The sequence below is a fragment of the Nomascus leucogenys genome, chromosome 7b (genome assembly GCF_006542625.1).
Source record: "Nomascus leucogenys isolate Asia chromosome 7b, Asia_NLE_v1, whole genome shotgun sequence".
Lineage (NCBI taxonomy): Eukaryota > Metazoa > Chordata > Mammalia > Primates > Hylobatidae > Nomascus > Nomascus leucogenys.
The window spans coordinates 71850788-71868637 of NC_044387.1; the positions used below are offsets into that span (position 1 = coordinate 71850788).

The window sequence follows — 17850 nt, forward strand, 5'->3', positions numbered from 1 at the left end:
CAGGATGGTCTCGATCTTCTGACCTCGTGATCCACCCGCCTCAGCCTCCCAAAGTGCTGAGATTACAGGCGTGAGCCACCGTGCCCGGCCACTGCATAAAATTTATATTAGATCACAGAAACTAACTAGATAGGCAAATTAAAAAAAAAATAGCTTTATATTATCACATTTGGGATTAAGGAAAAAAAAACCCAGCTTTGTTCTGTAAGAGAAAAACACAGTTCGGAGAAACCGGCTTATCAATAAATATAAGCTGAAAAGTAGCTGTTTGTCTGAAATGCTTTAATACTTCTTAGGAAAAGCTACTCTTGGGTTCTTTGTAGATTCATCAAATACAATCACCTGCTAGAAATCTAAATTATCACTTAAAATTATTATAGAGGAAAATACAGAGAAGGAAAAAACAAACTTACATCTCTTGATTACCGCTCTAATGGATGACAAGGGTCCTTGGCTAGAAAAAGAAAGAAAACTTATTATACATTCATTAATCCTTTTAAAAAGAGTCATTCATAAGGCTGAGTCATTTCTGGGATTCAATATGGTGCTAAGCCACAAGTTTGAAACATTATTTACTGGCCTATCCTCTTTACAAATCAAAAATTAAAGAAATTTTTAAAACTTGCCTTTAATTTGTTTTATGGGAAATATATTTGCAGTGTAAGTAAAATTTTGCCTTAAAATTGCTTTCATAGCTGCTTACATACTGTATCTTCCAGTGAAAATCTGGATACCACTCCTAATTAGACAGCATTACACAGCGCTCAAAAGAACTTTATTCCTTCTGGCTCTTTTGTGTTTGACACTGAAATTCCTGTCTTCATATATCACATCAAAGTACATAATCTATATAGTCAATTTGACCTAAGGACCAACAGCATTTCTTCTTAAGATTAGAATTTAAAACATCACCACCTAAAAATAAAATAATCTTGTGAGACTTTCCCCTCTCCCTCCCCCTTCTTTCTCTCCCTTTCTCCCCTCCTACCCAACACCCTGCTTCCTCTTTTGCTCTTCTGCCTTTCACCATGGGATGACATGGCAACAAGACCCTCTCCAGATACCAGCCTCTCAATCTTGGATTTCCCAGCCTCCATACCCATGAGCCAATAAATTTCTGTTCATTATAAATTACCCATTTTGTGGTATTATAGGAGCACAAAATTGACTAAGACATTGTGCTATACAGGGGGAAAGATTAAGCTCTAGGAGGTCTCTGATACCATAAAGCAAGGACTGTAATATAAAGATACAACTGTTTACAGTAATGCTGATTTTTTAAAGAGTGCTTAAAGGCTTTCTCTAAAACAGCTACATGAAAAAAGAATTGGTATAAGGTAGAGGTGGAATGTCCCTCATCCAAAATGTTTGGGACCAGAATAATTCAGAATTTCTTTTTATTTTGGAGTATTTGCATTATATACTTACCAGTTAAGTATCCCTAATCCAAAAATCTGAAATCTGAAATGATCTAATGAGCATTTCCTTTGAACATTATGTTACTGCCCAAAAAATTTCAAATTTTGAAGCATTCTGGATTTTGGATTAGGGATACTCAATCTGTAATATGGAAGGGGTAACAGCCCTCTTAGTGACTACATCACAATCTCCTTGCTCACTACCACTGATTTGGCAGGGATGATATTATGAATTTAAAACATCCTTTGTTTCCTTTGTTGAGAAGGAAGATGTATTGATTGGGGTGGAACATGGAAGGTGTTACGGGTTGAAGCATATCCTCCCTCAAAAAGAAATGTTGATGTCCTTACCAGTAGGACTTCAGAACGTGATCTTACTTGAAAATAGAACCATTACAGGTGTAATTAGTTAAGATAAGGTCATACTGGAGTTGGATGGGCCCCAATCCAACATAACTGGTTTCTTAGAAGATGGCCATCTGAAGAGCCAAACCAAGGTACACCAAAGACTGCTGGTCAACCTCCATAAGCTAATAGGCAAGGAAGAAATCACCTATGAGTTTCAGAGGGGGCATAGCCCTGCTGACACCTTGATTTCAGACTTCCAGCTTCCAAGACTGTGAGACAGTAAGTTTCTGTTTTTGTTTTTGTTTTTTGTTGTTGTTGTTGTTTTTATTTTTAGACAGAGTCTTGCTCTGTCGCCCAGGGTGAAGTGCAGTGGTGCAATCTTGGCTCACTGCCAGCTCCGCCTCCCAGGTTCATGCCATTCTCCTGCCTCAGCCTCCCAAGCAGCTGGGACTACAGGCACCCACCACCATGCCCAGCTAATTTTTTGTATTTTTAGTAGAGACAGGGTTTCACTGTGCTAGCCAGGATGGTCTTGATCTCCTGACCTCGTGATCTGCCCACCTCAGCCTCCCAAAGTGCTGGGATTACAGGCGTGAGCCACTGTGCCCAGCCAAGTTTCTGTTGTTTTAAGTCACTCAGTGATATGGTTTAGCTGTGTCCCCACCCAAATCTCATCTTGAATTGTAACTCCCACAATTCCGTGTCGTGGGATGAACCTGGTTGGAGGTGATTGAATTATGGGCGCGGGTTTTTCCTGTGCAGTTCTCATGATAGTGAATAAATCTCATGAGATCTGATGGTTTTAAAAAGAGGCGTTCCCCTGCACAAACACTATTCTCTTGTCTGCCACCTTATGAGATGTGCTTTTCACCTTCTACTGTGATTGTGAGGCCTCTCCAGCCACGTGGAACTGTGAGTCCAAAAAGAAAGTTTACAAAACTTTCTTTTGTAAACTGCCCAGTCTCAGTTATGTCTTTATGAGCAGTGTGAAAACAGGCTAATACAGTAAATTGGTACCAGCAGAGTGGGTGCTGCTGTACATACCCAAAAATGTGGAAGCGACTTTGGAACTGGGTAACAGGCAGGGGTTGGAACAGTTTGGAGGGTTCAGAAGAAGACAGGAAAATGTGGGACAGTTTGGAACTTCCTAGAGACTTGTTGAATGGCTTTGCCCAAAATGCTGATAATGATATGGATAATGAAAACCAGGCTGGGGTGTTCTCAAATGGAGATGAGGAACTTGTTGGGAACTGGAGCAAAGGTGACTCTTGTTATGTTTTAGCAAAGAGACTGGTGGCATTTTGCATCTGCCCTAGAGATTTATGGAACTCTGAACTTGAGAGAGATAATTTAGCGCCTCTGGCAGAGGAAATTTCTAAGCAGCAAAGCATTCAAAAAGTGACTTGTGTTCTTTTAAAGGCATTCAGTTTTATAAGGGAAGCAGAGCATAAAAGTTAGGGAAATTTGCAGCCTGACAATGTGATAAAAGAGAAAATCCCATTTTCTGAGGAGAAATTCAAAATGGCTGCAGACACTTGCATAAGTAACAAGGGGCCAAATGTTAATCTCCAAGACACTATGGGGAGAATGTCTCCAGGGCATGTCACAGGTCTTCATGGCAGCTCCTCCCATCACAGGCCCTGAGACCTAGGAGAAAAAAATGGTGTCATGGGTTAGGCTCAGGGCCCCTCTGCTGTGTGCACTCTAGGGACTTGGTGCCCTGCCTCCCAGCCACTCCAGCTGTGGCTGAAAGGGGCCAACATAGAGCTTGGGCCGTGGCTTCAGAGGGTGGAAGCCCCAAGCCTTGGCAGCTTTCATATGGTGTTGAGGGTGCAAGTGCACAGAAGTCAAGAATTGAGGTTTAGAAACCTCCACCTAGATTTCAGGGGATTTATGGAAACACCTGGATGTCCAGGCAGAAGTTTGCTGCAGGGGTGGGGCTCTCAAGGAGAACCTCTGATAGGGCAGTGTGGAAGGGAAATGTGGGGTTGGAGCCCCAACACAGAGTCCCTACTGGGGCATTGCCTAGTGGATCTGGGAGAATAGGGCCACCATCCTCCAGACCCCAGAACAGTAGATCCACTGACAGCTTGCACTGTGCTCCTGGAAAAGCCGCAGACACTCAATGCCAGCCGTGAAAGCAGCTGGGAGGGAGGCTATACCCTGCAAAGCCACAGGGGTGGAGCTGCCCAAGACCATGGGAACCCACCTCTTGCATCAGCATGACCTGGATGTGAGACCTGGTGTCAAAGGAGATCATTTTGGAGCTTTAAGATTTGACCTGCCCCGGCCGGCGCGGTGGCTCACGCCTGTGATCCCAGCACTTTGGGAGGCCGAGGTGGGCGGATCACGAGGTCAGGAGATTGAGACCATCCTGGCTAACATGGTGAAACCCCATCTCTACTAAAAATACAAAAAATTAGCCGGGCGTGGTGGCGGGCGCCTGTAGTCCCAGCTACTCGGGAGGCTGAGGCAGGAGAATGGTGTGAACCCAGGAGGCGGAGCTTGCAGTGAGCCGAGATTGCGCCACTGCACTCCAGCCCGGGTGACAGAGCGAGACTCCATCTCAAAAAAAAAAAAAAAAAAAAAGATTTGACCTGCCCCGCTGGATTTCAGACTTGCATGGGGCCTGTAGCCCCTTTGTTTTGGCCAATTTCTCCCATTTGGAATGGCTGTATTTACCCAATGCCTGTACACCCATTGTATCTAGGAAGTAACTAACTTGCTTTTGATTTTACAGGTTCATAGGCGGAAGGGACATACCTTGTCTCAGATGAGACATTGGACTGTGAACTTTTGAGTTAATACTGAAATGAATTAAGATTTTGGGGGACTCTTACGAAGGCATGATTGGTTTTAAAATGTGAGGACATGACATTTGGGAGGGGCCAGGGGTGAAATGATATGGTTTGGCTGTGTCCCCACCCAAATCTCATCTTGAATTTTAACTTCCACAATTCCCATGTGTCATGGGAGGAACCTGGTGGGAGGTGATTGAATTATGGGGGTGGGTCTTTCCTGTGCTGTTCTCGTGACAGTGAATAAGTCTGGAAGATCTGATGGTCTTAAAAAGAGGTGTTCCCCTGTGCAAGGCATGTAAGTAGAAAGCATGATATACCCACTGGGGCAGCATGACTGTCGGAAGAGTACAGAATCTGTTCTTTTTTTTTTTCTTTTGAGATGGAGTCTTGCTCTGTCACCTAGGCTGGAGTGCAGTGGCATGATCTCAGCTCACTGCAAGCTTCGCCTCCCAGGTTCACACCATTCTCCTGCCTCAGCCTCCCGAGTAGCTGGGACTACAGGCAATCGCCATCACGCCCAGCTAATTTTTTGTATTTTTAGTAGAGATGGGGTTTCATCACGTTAGCCAGGATGGTCTCGATCTCCTGACCTCGTGATCTGCCCACCTTGGCCTCCCAAAGTGCTGGGATTACAGGTATGAGCCACCGCACCCGGCCCCCTTTTTTTTTTTTTTTTTTTTATACGAAGTCTTGCTCTGTCACCCAGGCTGGAGTGCAGTGGCACGATCTCGGCTCACCTCAAGTTCCGCCTCCCGGGTTCACACCATTCTCCTGCTTCAGCCTCCCCAGCAGCTGGGACTACAAGTGACACACCCAGCTAATTTTTTTGTATTTTTAGTAGAGATGGGGTTTCACCATGTTAGCCAGGATGGTCTCGATCTCCTGACCTCGTGATCCGCCTGCCTCGGTCTCCCAAAGTGCTGGGATTACCGGCGTGACGCACCGCGCCTGGCAAGAGTGCAGAATCTGTAGTCAGCTAGAGGTGTTTTCTTATTTGTGTGGGCTGGCCAATTTACTTACTTGCTGGAATTGTTTCCTTATCTGTAATATGAGGATACTAGTGCCTATCTTTTGGCTTGTCGCTAAGACTGAATAAGAAAACTCTGTGAAATATATATCACAATACTGGGCACGTATTAGAGTCTCAAGATACGTTAAATTTCCTACCCATTTTCCAATATAAACATTTCTGTTGTTCACAATATATATGGCTGAAATTTTTGGTACTATCCTGCCATCACCAGTCGGTTAACCTGTAGTTATTATAACCCTACCTTATAAATTTAAATGATTTGCGTTTCTGCTGAATTATTATTTACCATTTACAATCATTGTGAGTTTCACAACATATACTTCTCATATACCCAATCTCCTATGAAGCCAAAGCAATAACAAAACCAAGAGAACAAAACAAACCTACAAGCCTTTGTGAACGCTATATTTCCCCCATTGAAAACACAGACCTCTGTTCCTTTAGGTCCTCCTTCTCAGGATGTTTCCCAGGAAATGGGCATGCTGATCAAGTAACTATGTATATTTAATTTCATATTTAACTCTATTAAAAAAGAAATCCCACAAAAAAGTTCAAAGATCTTGGAAAAGACTTTCAATTATGTTCTTTATAACTATAGCCAGTTTAAAAATCAGAATATGTTGCCCTGTCCTTCCCAATTCTTTTTTTTTTTAATCACACATTCCTGTCTTGACTCTCTAACTAGACTGCAAGCTTCTCAAGGGAAAGAATGTATCACGTAACATGTGCCCACTACTGGACTAATGTGAACTCAATTCTACTCACAGAGAGAAAGAAATATTGTAATTTAAATAGTAGTAGTTATTCCACCTATAATCCACTTAATAAGCAAATCCCCAGGGATAATTTTGCTGGTTTTGTTTTGTTGGACTCAGTTGCCAGTTACATCTCACTGTATGCACATCTTATCAAAAGTGTCTGGTCTAATGTTTAAAATAGGTTGTTTTTTTTTTTTAAATACAAAATGTCATCTTGATGAGCATTTGGTGTTCACTAAAGAACAGCACTCACTTCTAATGGAAAATTAGCCAGGTTGACCTTATTTAGAGATGGTACAGTAGACTTCAACATGGCACTTAAAATTGGCAATAAATACTGTACTTTTAGTATCAATTAACAGAATTTTGCATATTTGGTTTTCTCATTATACACTTTCTTTAGAACCTGTCTCTTCGTAAGTTAAGACTCTGGTAGTTCCTAAGCAATAAGCAGCACAAATTCTTCACTGGTATGCTGCTAAATTTCAAACCATGTGTAATATACAGTAACATACAGTGATTTTAATCAGATGGAACTTGTCTGAGTGGGTTATGTTACATGACATGGAACAGATACAACTTGGTTTGGGAAGAGGTATGGTGCATGTCAACCCAGCACCTAAGAAATGTGGCATTTACTGCAACATAGGAGCACAGAATCTAACCCCTTCAAATGTGAACACACAAAGATCAAGAACTGTGGGTCGGATGTATAATTGTGTTCAATGGACACCTATTGAATGAACCAAGGAATTAATAACCAGAATAAAACTTTTCTGGGGTTATATCTTTCCTCCACAGTCAACCTAAGTGATCTATAGAAAGAGTTTATACAGAAAACCTAAAAAGACAAAAAGGGCTAAAATCTAATCCTCTCTTTTCTAGATGTGTAACAGTATAGTAGGATTAATTTTTTTTTTTTTTTGGTCACTCAGCTCTGTTGAGTGCAGTGCATGATCTCGGCTCACTGCAACCACTGCCTCCTAGGTTTTAGCGATTCTCCTGCCTCAGCCTCCCAAGTAGCTTGGATTACAGGTGCCCACCACCACGCCTGGCTCCTTTTTTTGTATTTTTAGTAGAGATGGGGTTTCACCAGTTGGCCAGGCTGGTCTTATACTCCTGACCTCAAGTGATCCACCCACCACGGCCTCCCAAAGTGCTGGGATTACAGGCATGAGCCACCGCCCCCAGCCAGTAGGATTAATTCTTATGATTAGGAGTTATTTGTTGGTAAAAGGCATAAAAAGGATAGCATAGGTCTAAAGAGGTGTCTATTAAATGCCAGGAAAAAAATAGAGATAAAATATAGACAAATATATGGTAGTTTCAGTTTGAAGCATCCACAACACCTACAGACTGATTTTTCAAACTTTTGTCTTTTCAATTCTCCTGCCTCAGCCTCCCGAGTAGCTGGGATTATAGGCGCCCGCCACAACACCCAGCTAATTTTTTGTAAATTTAGTAGAGATGGGGTTTCACCATGTTGGCCAGGCTGGTCTCAAACTGCGGACCTCAGGTGATCTGCCTACCTCAGCCTCCCACAGTGCTGGGATCACAGGCATGAGCCACCGTGCCCGGCTAAACTTTTGTCTTATTAGCTGATGATTTCTTTATTTTTCATCAAACGATTAATGTGCATTTAACTGTTAAGAGTTAACCTTAATTTTCAGCTGGGCATGGAGGCTCACACCTTTAATCCCAGCACTTTGGGAGGCTGAGGCAGGTGGATCACCTCAGGTCAGGAGTTTGAGACCAGCCTAGCCAATGTGGTGAAACTAAAAATACAAAAATTAGCCAGGTGTGGTGGCACCTGCCTGTAATCCCAGCTACCCAGGAGGCTGAGGCATGAGAAGCACTTGAACCTGAGAGGTAGAGGTTGCAGTGAGCCAAGATCGGGCACTGCACTCCAGCCTGGGCAACAAAGGAAGACCATCTTAAAAAAAAAAAAAAAAAAAAAAGGTTGGGCGTGGTGGCTCACACCTATATTCCCAGCGCTTTGGGAGGCCGAGGTGGGCAGATCACGAGGTCAGGAGATCGAGACCATTCTGGCTAACATGGTGAAACCGCGTCTCTATTAAAAATACGAAAAAAATTAGCCGGGCATGGTGGCGGGTGCCTGTAGTCCCAGCTACTCGGGAGGCTGAGGCAGGAGAATGCTGTGAACCCAGCAGGCGGAGCTTGCAGTGAGCCCAGATCGCCCCACTGCACTCCAGCCTGGGCAACAGAGTGAGACTCCATCTCAAAAAAAAAAAAGAAAAGAAAAAAAAAGAAAAAAGAGTTAACTTTAATTTTCAAGCAAGAAACCTAATGCCTATGTTATTCCAGGCATTGTGCTGGGCACCAAAGAAAGAAGATTAACTAGGACATGGCCCCTGCCTATAGGTGCTCATGGTCTAGTGAGAAGCCTGTGGATAAGAAAAGAGCTTATGATTTGAATTTCTGCTTTTCTTAAACTTAGAACATTTATATATATTTTTTATCTTTTATCAGAGAGGTATTTTTACATATTAGTTCCTGTACTAGAATATAATCTCCTTCTCAGGCCATATACATGTTGGAATGATGTTGCACATAAATCCTAAATTAAAAAAATAATTACAGCAAATTTTAAAAAATTAAGGCAATTTAAGAAGTCCTCTTGACATGCTCAGATTCCATGCCATAAAATACTTTAGATCATATGTAAAGAAAAAGTTTCTGAAAAACAACTGACTCATCCAGTTACACCCTACTTAACAATGACTTTAAAAGATGTAAGAGAATTTCTTAAAAAAAAAAAAAAAAAGAAAAGAAAAAAGAATTTTCTCAAACCTGTCATCCTGGTTTCAAAAACTATATATATGCAAAGGGGTGACACATCCCTTCGGACACTTCCTTATGAACGTTTGGGGAAAACCTGGTATAAGCTGCTGCCACAGACATGAGACTGGCAGGGGACACTGCCTGGCAAGAGAAAGTAGGACACAGGAAGCTGGGTGGAAATTCAAACAGGAATCATTTGGTCATATCAAAAAAGGAACATCAAAGGCAGATGTTTCCTACATCACGGTCCATATTTAGAGTCTATACATATAATAAGAAACAAATCTGGGCAACACAGTAAGACCCCTATCTCTACAAAAAATAAAAAAAACTAACTGGATGTGGTGGTGCGTGCCTGCCTGTAGTCCCAGTTACTTGGGAGGCCGAGGCAGGGGGATGGCTTGAGCCTGGGAATTCAAGGCTGCAGTGGGCCAGGATGGCACCACCACAGCCCAGCCTGTGCAACAGAGAAAGACCCTGTCTCAAAAACAAACAAAACATAAAACACCAAGAAAAAGCCCTCTGACCAGGGATGAAAAAATTCTCAGGGAGAAAAGGGAAGGAGAAAAGATACTAGATTATCACTACCTAGAAAAATCTGCTGTTTATAGTATTAGTTTTTTTTTTAACTAAACATATACTGAATACTCCAGTATGCTCGTTCTCATCAGAACATATAATCTATTTATCTTGATGGGACTTAATTAAACCAAAAAGCTTCTGCACAGCAAAACAAATAATCAGCAGAGTAAACAACCCACAGAGTGGGAGAAAATATTCACAATCTATACATCCGACAAAGGACTAATAACCAGAATTTACAAGGAACTCAAACAAGTCAGCAAGTAAAAAACAAACAATCCCATCAAAAAGTAGGCTAAGGGCATGAATAGACAATTCTCAAAGGAAGATATACAAATGCCCAACAAACATATGAAAAATGCCCGACATCATTAATTATCAGAGAAATGCAAATCAAAACCACAGTGTGATACCCCCTTACTCCTGCAAGAATGGCCGTAATAAAAAAAATCAAAAAATATTAATAGATGTTGGCGTGGATGCAGTGAAAAGGGAACACTTTGACACTGCTAGTGGGAGTGTAAACTAGTACAGCCACTACGGAAAACAGTGTGGAGATTCCTTAAAGAACTAAAAGTAGAACCACCATTTGATCCAGCAATCCCACTCCTGCGTATCTACCTAGGTATCACACACTGCACTCCAGCCTGGGTGACAGAGCAAGATGATCTCAAAAAAAAAAAAAAAAAAAGAGTTAATCTTAATTTTCAACCAAGAAATCTAATGCCTATGCTATTCCGGGCATTGTGCTGGGCACCTTAGGGTAAAATAAGTCATTATACCGAAAAGATACTTGCACATGCATGTTTACAGCAGCACAATTCACCACGCCCAGCCTTCTAATTTACTTTGAACTCGTCAGAAGGGATAGTTGCACAGCATGGGTGTCTAATACCTACTGATGATGTGGCAATCAAAATCAGCACGAAAATTCAAATGTTCCAGAAGCAGCTAATATTTGGAACTGGGTTAGCAACAAATGTTACAAACAAAGGGGTGTGTGCATGCATGTGACTATTTGGGAAGATGCCTTAACCTCAACATGTGATATTTTCAAACGAGAGCATATTCATCTCAATTAATCACTGCAATATTCTCTTGTGAAAAATAAAACCCTACTATTAATTCTAAAACATATGAAAAATCAGTGTGTTTAGAAGGTAGAAGGGAAAGAAAAAAGGTGAGAAACATGATTTTGTCTCTCTCCATTCTTTATGAGATTAAAATAAAACTACTATAAGGGATAATAGTGGTCATTTTAAAAGTAAAAACAAATACATATTTTAAGCATCTGAAAATGATTAAAATATTAATTAAATGACATTTCTAAAACCTAGAAATTAGGTCAGTTCGAAGCCAAGGCTTTATGTTAAATAGTGAGGCAGATACTCTTTTTAAAAAGCAAAATTTGAATGTTATTAATAAAAATACATAAATTATTTAAATTGTTGTGACACTGCAAGATTTTTTCCACATCAGATAACTTCAAAAAAAATGTCTCTTTCAGGCCAGGTGCAGTGGCTCATGCCTGTAATCCCAGCACTTTGGGAGGCCGAGGTGGGTGAATCACGAGGTTAGCAGATCGAGACAATCCTGGCTAACACGGTGAAACCCCATCTCTACAAAAAATACAAAAAATAAGCCAGGCGTGGTGGCACATGCCTGTAGTCCCAGCTACTCAGGAGGCTGAGGCAGAAGAATCACTTGAACCCAAGAGGTGGAGGTTGCAGTGAGCCGAGATCACACCACTGCACTCCAGCCTGGGTGACAAAGCGAGACTCTGCCTCAAAAAAAAAATATATATATAATATATATATTTTATAACATATATTATATAATATATTTTATAATATATTATATAATATATATTTTATATAAAATATATATTATATAAAATATATTCTATAGAATACATTATATAATATATATTCTATAGAATATATAATATAAAATATATTCTATAGAATATATATTATATAAAATATATATTTCTTTTTATATATAAAAATATATATATATCTTGTGGAATGCCCTAGCCACACATTTCTTAGCTTTGCATCACTTGATCAAAGGTTTTAGGTTAGCTAAGCCTTCCTTTGACCTTTTAGAGGCTCCTACATCATTACATTTCTAGCTCTTCACCAAATATCTAGTGATGTCTAAGCCAAAATAAAATACACTCAATCAATGGTTGAGAAAATAATAATGAAGCAACAAATACATACATAACAGCAAAACAATGTAAATTCATAAAAATGCATAAATTATTTAATTACCAATAAAAACAAACATATTTTAAACACTCATTTAATTGAGTCTTTCAAAAATAGGCAGCTCTTAAGGAGTTACTGTTATAAAGCTGAAGGCTTTAACCAAGAATACAAACACAACGTGGAAACAGCTGAATTCATTCTTAACAATCAAAGATTTGTTCTCCTCTGGAAATTGCAACAGAAACTTCAGCAGTGGGTAGGCACAAAACCTTTAGTCTAAATATTCAACAATTTCTCCATGACACAAGCAGGGCTAGCAGGCTTCCCACCAGCTAATATCTTTTTTTTTTTTTTTTTTTGCAAAGCCACTGGAGAACTTTCCCATTAGATACCAAGAACATATTTGGTAGCCAAAGGACATTAAAGTGATTTAAAATTATAAATACCAATAGTTACATGAAATTACCCAAAAGATACAGTAAACTTCTAGATTTGGGAGCCCACAAAGAAGTATGTTTTCAGATATTACTAATATATTATGTATCTGAGGATATCATCATTTAAGGAGAATGACTGACTGTTCATTAGGACTATAGACTCTGAGTCTGAGTACAACTGTCCCCAGACAAACAGTTCTCTTTTCAGGATATTTAAAAAGATTCACAGAGAGGAAATGTGCCTTTTATCAGCCTCAGTTTAAAGAAGCAGACAGGAGAGACGCAAGAAGGTACGGCAGAGAATGTAGTTGAGAATGGCAGGTTCAGCAGAACAAAGGATGGGGCATAATATTGTGGGTGGACAGAGCAAGGTTCCAAATATTCTCAAAGTAAGGACTCTGCCTGGGAAATGATAAAGCTTATTTGGCAGCATACTTTGAAATAACCGGCCTGCTGCACAGGGGGCATATGCTGCCCCATCCCCATTCATTCCCTCTTCTTTCCTGCCACACTGGAAGCATTTTATTCAGCTATTCTCATCTAGCCTCCCCTTGTGACCAGCTACATGCACTGTGAAATGGCCTGAAGTGCAGACCGTGCCAAAGCAAAAGAGCATGCATGACCAAATTACACCGGAATCCATGTCTACAAGGTAGATAAACAAGTCCCCAAACTACGAAATAGTATAATCCCAATATTATTTGTAAAATCTTACTTTAAAAAATATATATTTATTTTGCTATGGTCTGAATGTTTGTGTCCCCATCAAATTCATATATTGAAATCCTAACCCCCAAGGTTTTGGTACCAGGAGATGTGATCTTTGGGAAGTGATTAGGTCATAAGGGTAGAACCCTCATGAATGGGATTAATGTTCTCATAAAAGAGGCCCCAGAGAGATCTCTTGCCACAAGAGGAAACAGCAAGAAGGTACTGTCTATGAAGCAGACTGCAAGCCCGTATTAGACAGGGAGTCTGCTGGTATCTTATCTTGAACTTCCCAGCCTCCAGAAGTGTGGATTTTTTTGTTTGTTTGTCATTTATAAGCCACCTGGTCTATAGTATTTTGTTATAGCAGCCTGAATGGACTAACACATACATACATACACACACACACACACACACCCCCCACACACATATTTGTATAATTACATTTATACAAAAAAAGTGAGAACGCATCTACCCAGTGATGTGCTGGCGCCAGCTCATGTGAGCTGACAATTGAATTTTCAGAAATTTTGCAAGCCAGTTGTTAAATATAACCATTATTAAAAATTAAGTTATACAAACTTAAAATAAAGCTAATATTAAAGGTTCATCATTTCCTAATTATTTTCTTAAATTTTACTACTGCTAATGACGTGCTACTGTGCATCTCTTCCCAATCTATCACCAGTGGTATCATATTGGTAGTTTTAAATTGGTCATGGTGGGAATATTTATACCATAAAACTGACAAATTAGGGCTTAATTTATCATTTTATTGACTGTCTAAACTTAAGAAAGTGACAAAGAAAATGTTAGTAATAATGCATGTTCAACTTAAAAGCATATTGTATGTGGAGCTGTGACATTATAACAAGAACAAAAAAAACTGAGGAAACATTCTTCCAGTATTTGAAAACTATCATCTGAATCAGCAAAGAGGTTGCTCATGCAATTGACAAATGAATAGAAACTCTGACATATATTTTGGTTTTGGTTTTTGTTGACAGATATTTTGTTTAACGTTTATCTTACTCATTAATATAAACAAACATATCAACCGACATTCATATTGGAATTACACTCAGCGAGTTGCTCACATTTATCAGCATACCACTGCACAGGCCCCAGATGTTAACAATAGTTGATTCTAAGAGGTAAAGAATTATGAATGATTTGTCATCTACCTGTGTTTCTGAATTTTTCAAGCTTTATAATTACTTTAATAATTTGTATGCTATTTAAAAAAATCACTATAGCAAAAAACAAAACAAAATGAATTCCCTGGTTCATGTCAAATTCATGACCTCTAAATAATGAAGATCACAGCCAAACCACCAGCCAATCAATCACTTTCTGGAAATAGCAGTCTGAGTTCTAAGTCACATGTAGATGCCATTACAGGGCTGAAAATCCCCCAGAATCCTGATGTGAATAACAAAAGTGAATTACAGCATGCATAAAACTTCAAATCTCTGTATTTTCCATACCCCTATTGCTCCAGCATAAAATAAAAATACAGGGCGTTAATAATCAAATTAAATCCATATAACATTTAGAATTTTAAAAGCATTAATTTAGCTATATTTCCCGAGTGTTTTCTATGTTCCAGCAATTTTCCTAGGTGCTGAGGACAAAAGTAAAACAAGATGAGTCCCTCTATTCAAAGAGATTACAGTTAAGTACAGAAGACAGAGAAGTAAACAATTATTTTTTAAACAGGCAATTTTAATACAGATTAGAAAATGTGGAACCACCTAGGAATATCTGGAGTCTTTAAAAAATAGTATCACAAATATAGAACTAATCATGAATGCCAATTTGAATGAAATACAACTGAAGGAGAGGGTAAAGTATAATCAAACTTTAAAAAATAATAAAATAGGCCGGGCACAGTGGCTCATGCCTATAATCTCAGCACTTTGGGAGGCCGAGGCGGGTGGATCACCTGAGGTCAGGAGTTCGAGACCAGCATGGGCCAACATGGCGAAACTCTGTGTCTACTAAAAATACAAAAATTAGCAGGGCGTGGTGACAGCCACCTGTAATCCCAGCTAATGGGGAGGTTGAGACAGGAGATTTGCTTGAACTCGGGAGGCAGAGGTTACAGTGAGCCGAGATTGCCCCACTGGACTCCAGCCAGTGGTAACAGCAAAACTCCATCTCAAAAAAGAAAATAATGATAATAACGATAAGGCTGAGTGTGGTAGCTCATGCCTGTAATCCCAGCACTTTGGGAGGCCAAGGCGGGTGGATCACGAGGTCAGGAGATCGAGACCATCCTGGTTAACATAGTGAAACCCCGTCTCTACTAAAAATACAAAAAATTAGCCAGGCGTGGTGGCACACACCTGTAGTCCTAGCTACTAGGGAAGCTGAGGCAGGAGAATTGCTTGAACTCAGGAGGCGGAGGTTGCTGTGAGCCAAGATCGCACCACTGCATGCCAGCCTAGGCGACAGAGCAAGACTCCGTCTCAAAATAATAATAAAATAGATTCTTAGTGGCAAGACTATGCATACATGAATAGTAACATCTGCTTTTCTGTAGCAGCCAAAGCCAGAGTCACTCCTCAAACTCCTAGCTAGTCCAGTGCTGGCATTTTTAGAACTGGTGTGGCACTACAGTCCAGTACTAATTCCAACTTTTAGTTGCACTAAAGATGATCCTCCTCATACCTCTAACCAATATCTATGTCACCATAAGAATGTCTGTAAGATATGCCAACTGTTTCTTGCGTCATGGCCCTTCTTGTTGGAAAAATTCCTAATGATAGAAATCAACCGAAATGAAGGTGTGAATGGATAGATGGAGGGACAGGTAGGCAGGCAGACAGACAGACAGACTTCTTTTTAACAACCTTACTTTCAAAACACAAGATACAGTCTTTAGTAATCCTACTACCTTTAGGTTCCATCTATTTAGGTAGCAAGTATTTATATTTTATTAATGGAATAACAGAGCATGAGGGCCCTTCTAAACACCCAAAACTAGTGTGATAAAGTTGTGCATTTTGCTTCCAGACAAATACTCTGACCATTAAAACTGGGGCTTCAATTTTCCCAGGAGAGATTATAGAACTGTTTCAGTCTAAGTTGAACTATGTCAGAGGCTATTTGGAATTCTGCCTAAAATTTCAAGAATGCTGAGGGGTTGAAGGGGGAGAGGAGATGGAGACAAACGACTAAAGAGAAATGTGACTGTTGGTGGTGGGGTTAGGATCTAAGACTCACTTCCAAGCTTGACTCCTAATCCCACCTCATTCCCACAGGCCACAGCCCTAACACCAAGGTCTGAAAAAGACAGGTGGAATTCCCATGACAGGACCCCCAGCAATCGCAGCATCGGTGCCACTGGCCCCGTCATCGCCACCAGCCCTTTCCCAGGAAGAGTCAGCTGACACGGAACAATCCTTGGCAGTGGGGATTGGGGCTACTGGATGACTTTCAGCAGCCTGAGAAGACAACAGTGTGAAGATCACCAATGCACAGATCCTAACCAGGAAGGTTTTCTTTAGCTTATTTATTTATTTTTGCAAGTAGCTTCAAAAAGGAATAAACTTCTAGAGGTTCTCAGATTCTCTGTTGTTTTTATTTCAAGTGAAAATGTTTCCTCTCCACTAAATTCAGGAAACATTCACCGATCGCTGATAACCTCATGATTACGGACCCTGGCTGGAGATACAAAGATGAACCACTGCCCTCAGGTGGAGATGCGAGCCCCACCAACTTAAAAAGGTCATTTGTGCTCTAGATAAAAGTATGCCAAGGAACTGTCTTTGGTTTGTTTTTGTCCCTGAGAAATCAAAATGTTTCAAATAATAACTTTAATGCCAGTTTTAAAATTTTAACATCAAGACTTTGTACTTGTATTCCCTTCTAATTCTAACCGCTGTTAGAGATGTTTGTTTTCAAACTAGGACTTTCTATAAGAATAATGACCTTTCTCTTACTGAAATAATTCAGCCTTGATCATTTTATTTTATATTATTTGGGGAAACAGAATAAAAGCTGGTCACCATGCTAATATTAAATTGCTGCAATTTATTTCTTCATAGTAATTTTGTGTGTATGTTTTTGGGGGAGGATTTTTTTTTAAATAAACTTTTAATTGTAAATTCGTTTTAGATTTCCAGGATAGTTGTGAAGAAAGTTGTTATATACCCCACACTGTTTTCCCTACTATTCTCATCTTACATTAATATGTTATATTTGTCACAATGTGTTTTTAAACTAGTCTGGTATAAATTCTACTTTTCCATGTTTTATTTGTAAGAGGTTTATAGAAAGTAATAGAAAAAAAACCCTACATGAATTAGCATAACACTGAACTGTAAACACCGAGTGACAGTATTGTTAGCAAAAATGATGTCAAAACCTAAATATTTTCTTAAGGTAAAGTCATGTCCAAATTGAGGAGTGAGGTCAAGTAGGCCCATTCACAGGACTCACCACTTTGACTAGCTCCATACAAAGACAGAATATTTGGGTTGGTATTTTACAAAGAAGTACTGGCAAAAGGAAGAAAAATTCAGGAGGCAGGAAGACTGCTAACCCTTAATAGGGTTTACATAGTAAATCAGGGTGAAGCAAAAATTTCTGTAGATTTTTTTTAGGGTTCCAAGTCTTTACATTTAGTATAAACTACCTCAGTGTCTAGCAAAATGCTTTTCACACACAATAAATATCTTTTGAATATAAGTGAATCTCACTTTCAAAACATATCATAGTACAGAAACTCCAGTACATCTGCCGT

The 17850-nt window shown here is 39.8% G+C and overlaps 1 protein-coding gene across 3 annotated transcripts in view; it reads right to left on the reverse strand.

Annotated features, from left to right (window-relative positions):
* The window catches only part of SH3D19 (SH3 domain containing 19), a 202895-nt gene that overhangs the window by 67481 nt on the left and 117564 nt on the right, over positions 1 to 17850 (reverse strand). For all 3 annotated transcript variants that reach the window (XM_030816235.1, XM_030816234.1, XM_030816236.1), the window contains exon 3: positions 414 to 454. In XM_030816235.1, coding sequence (XP_030672095.1) covers positions 414 to 454 — 41 coding nt within the window. The remainder of the gene's footprint in view (positions 1 to 413; positions 455 to 17850) is intronic.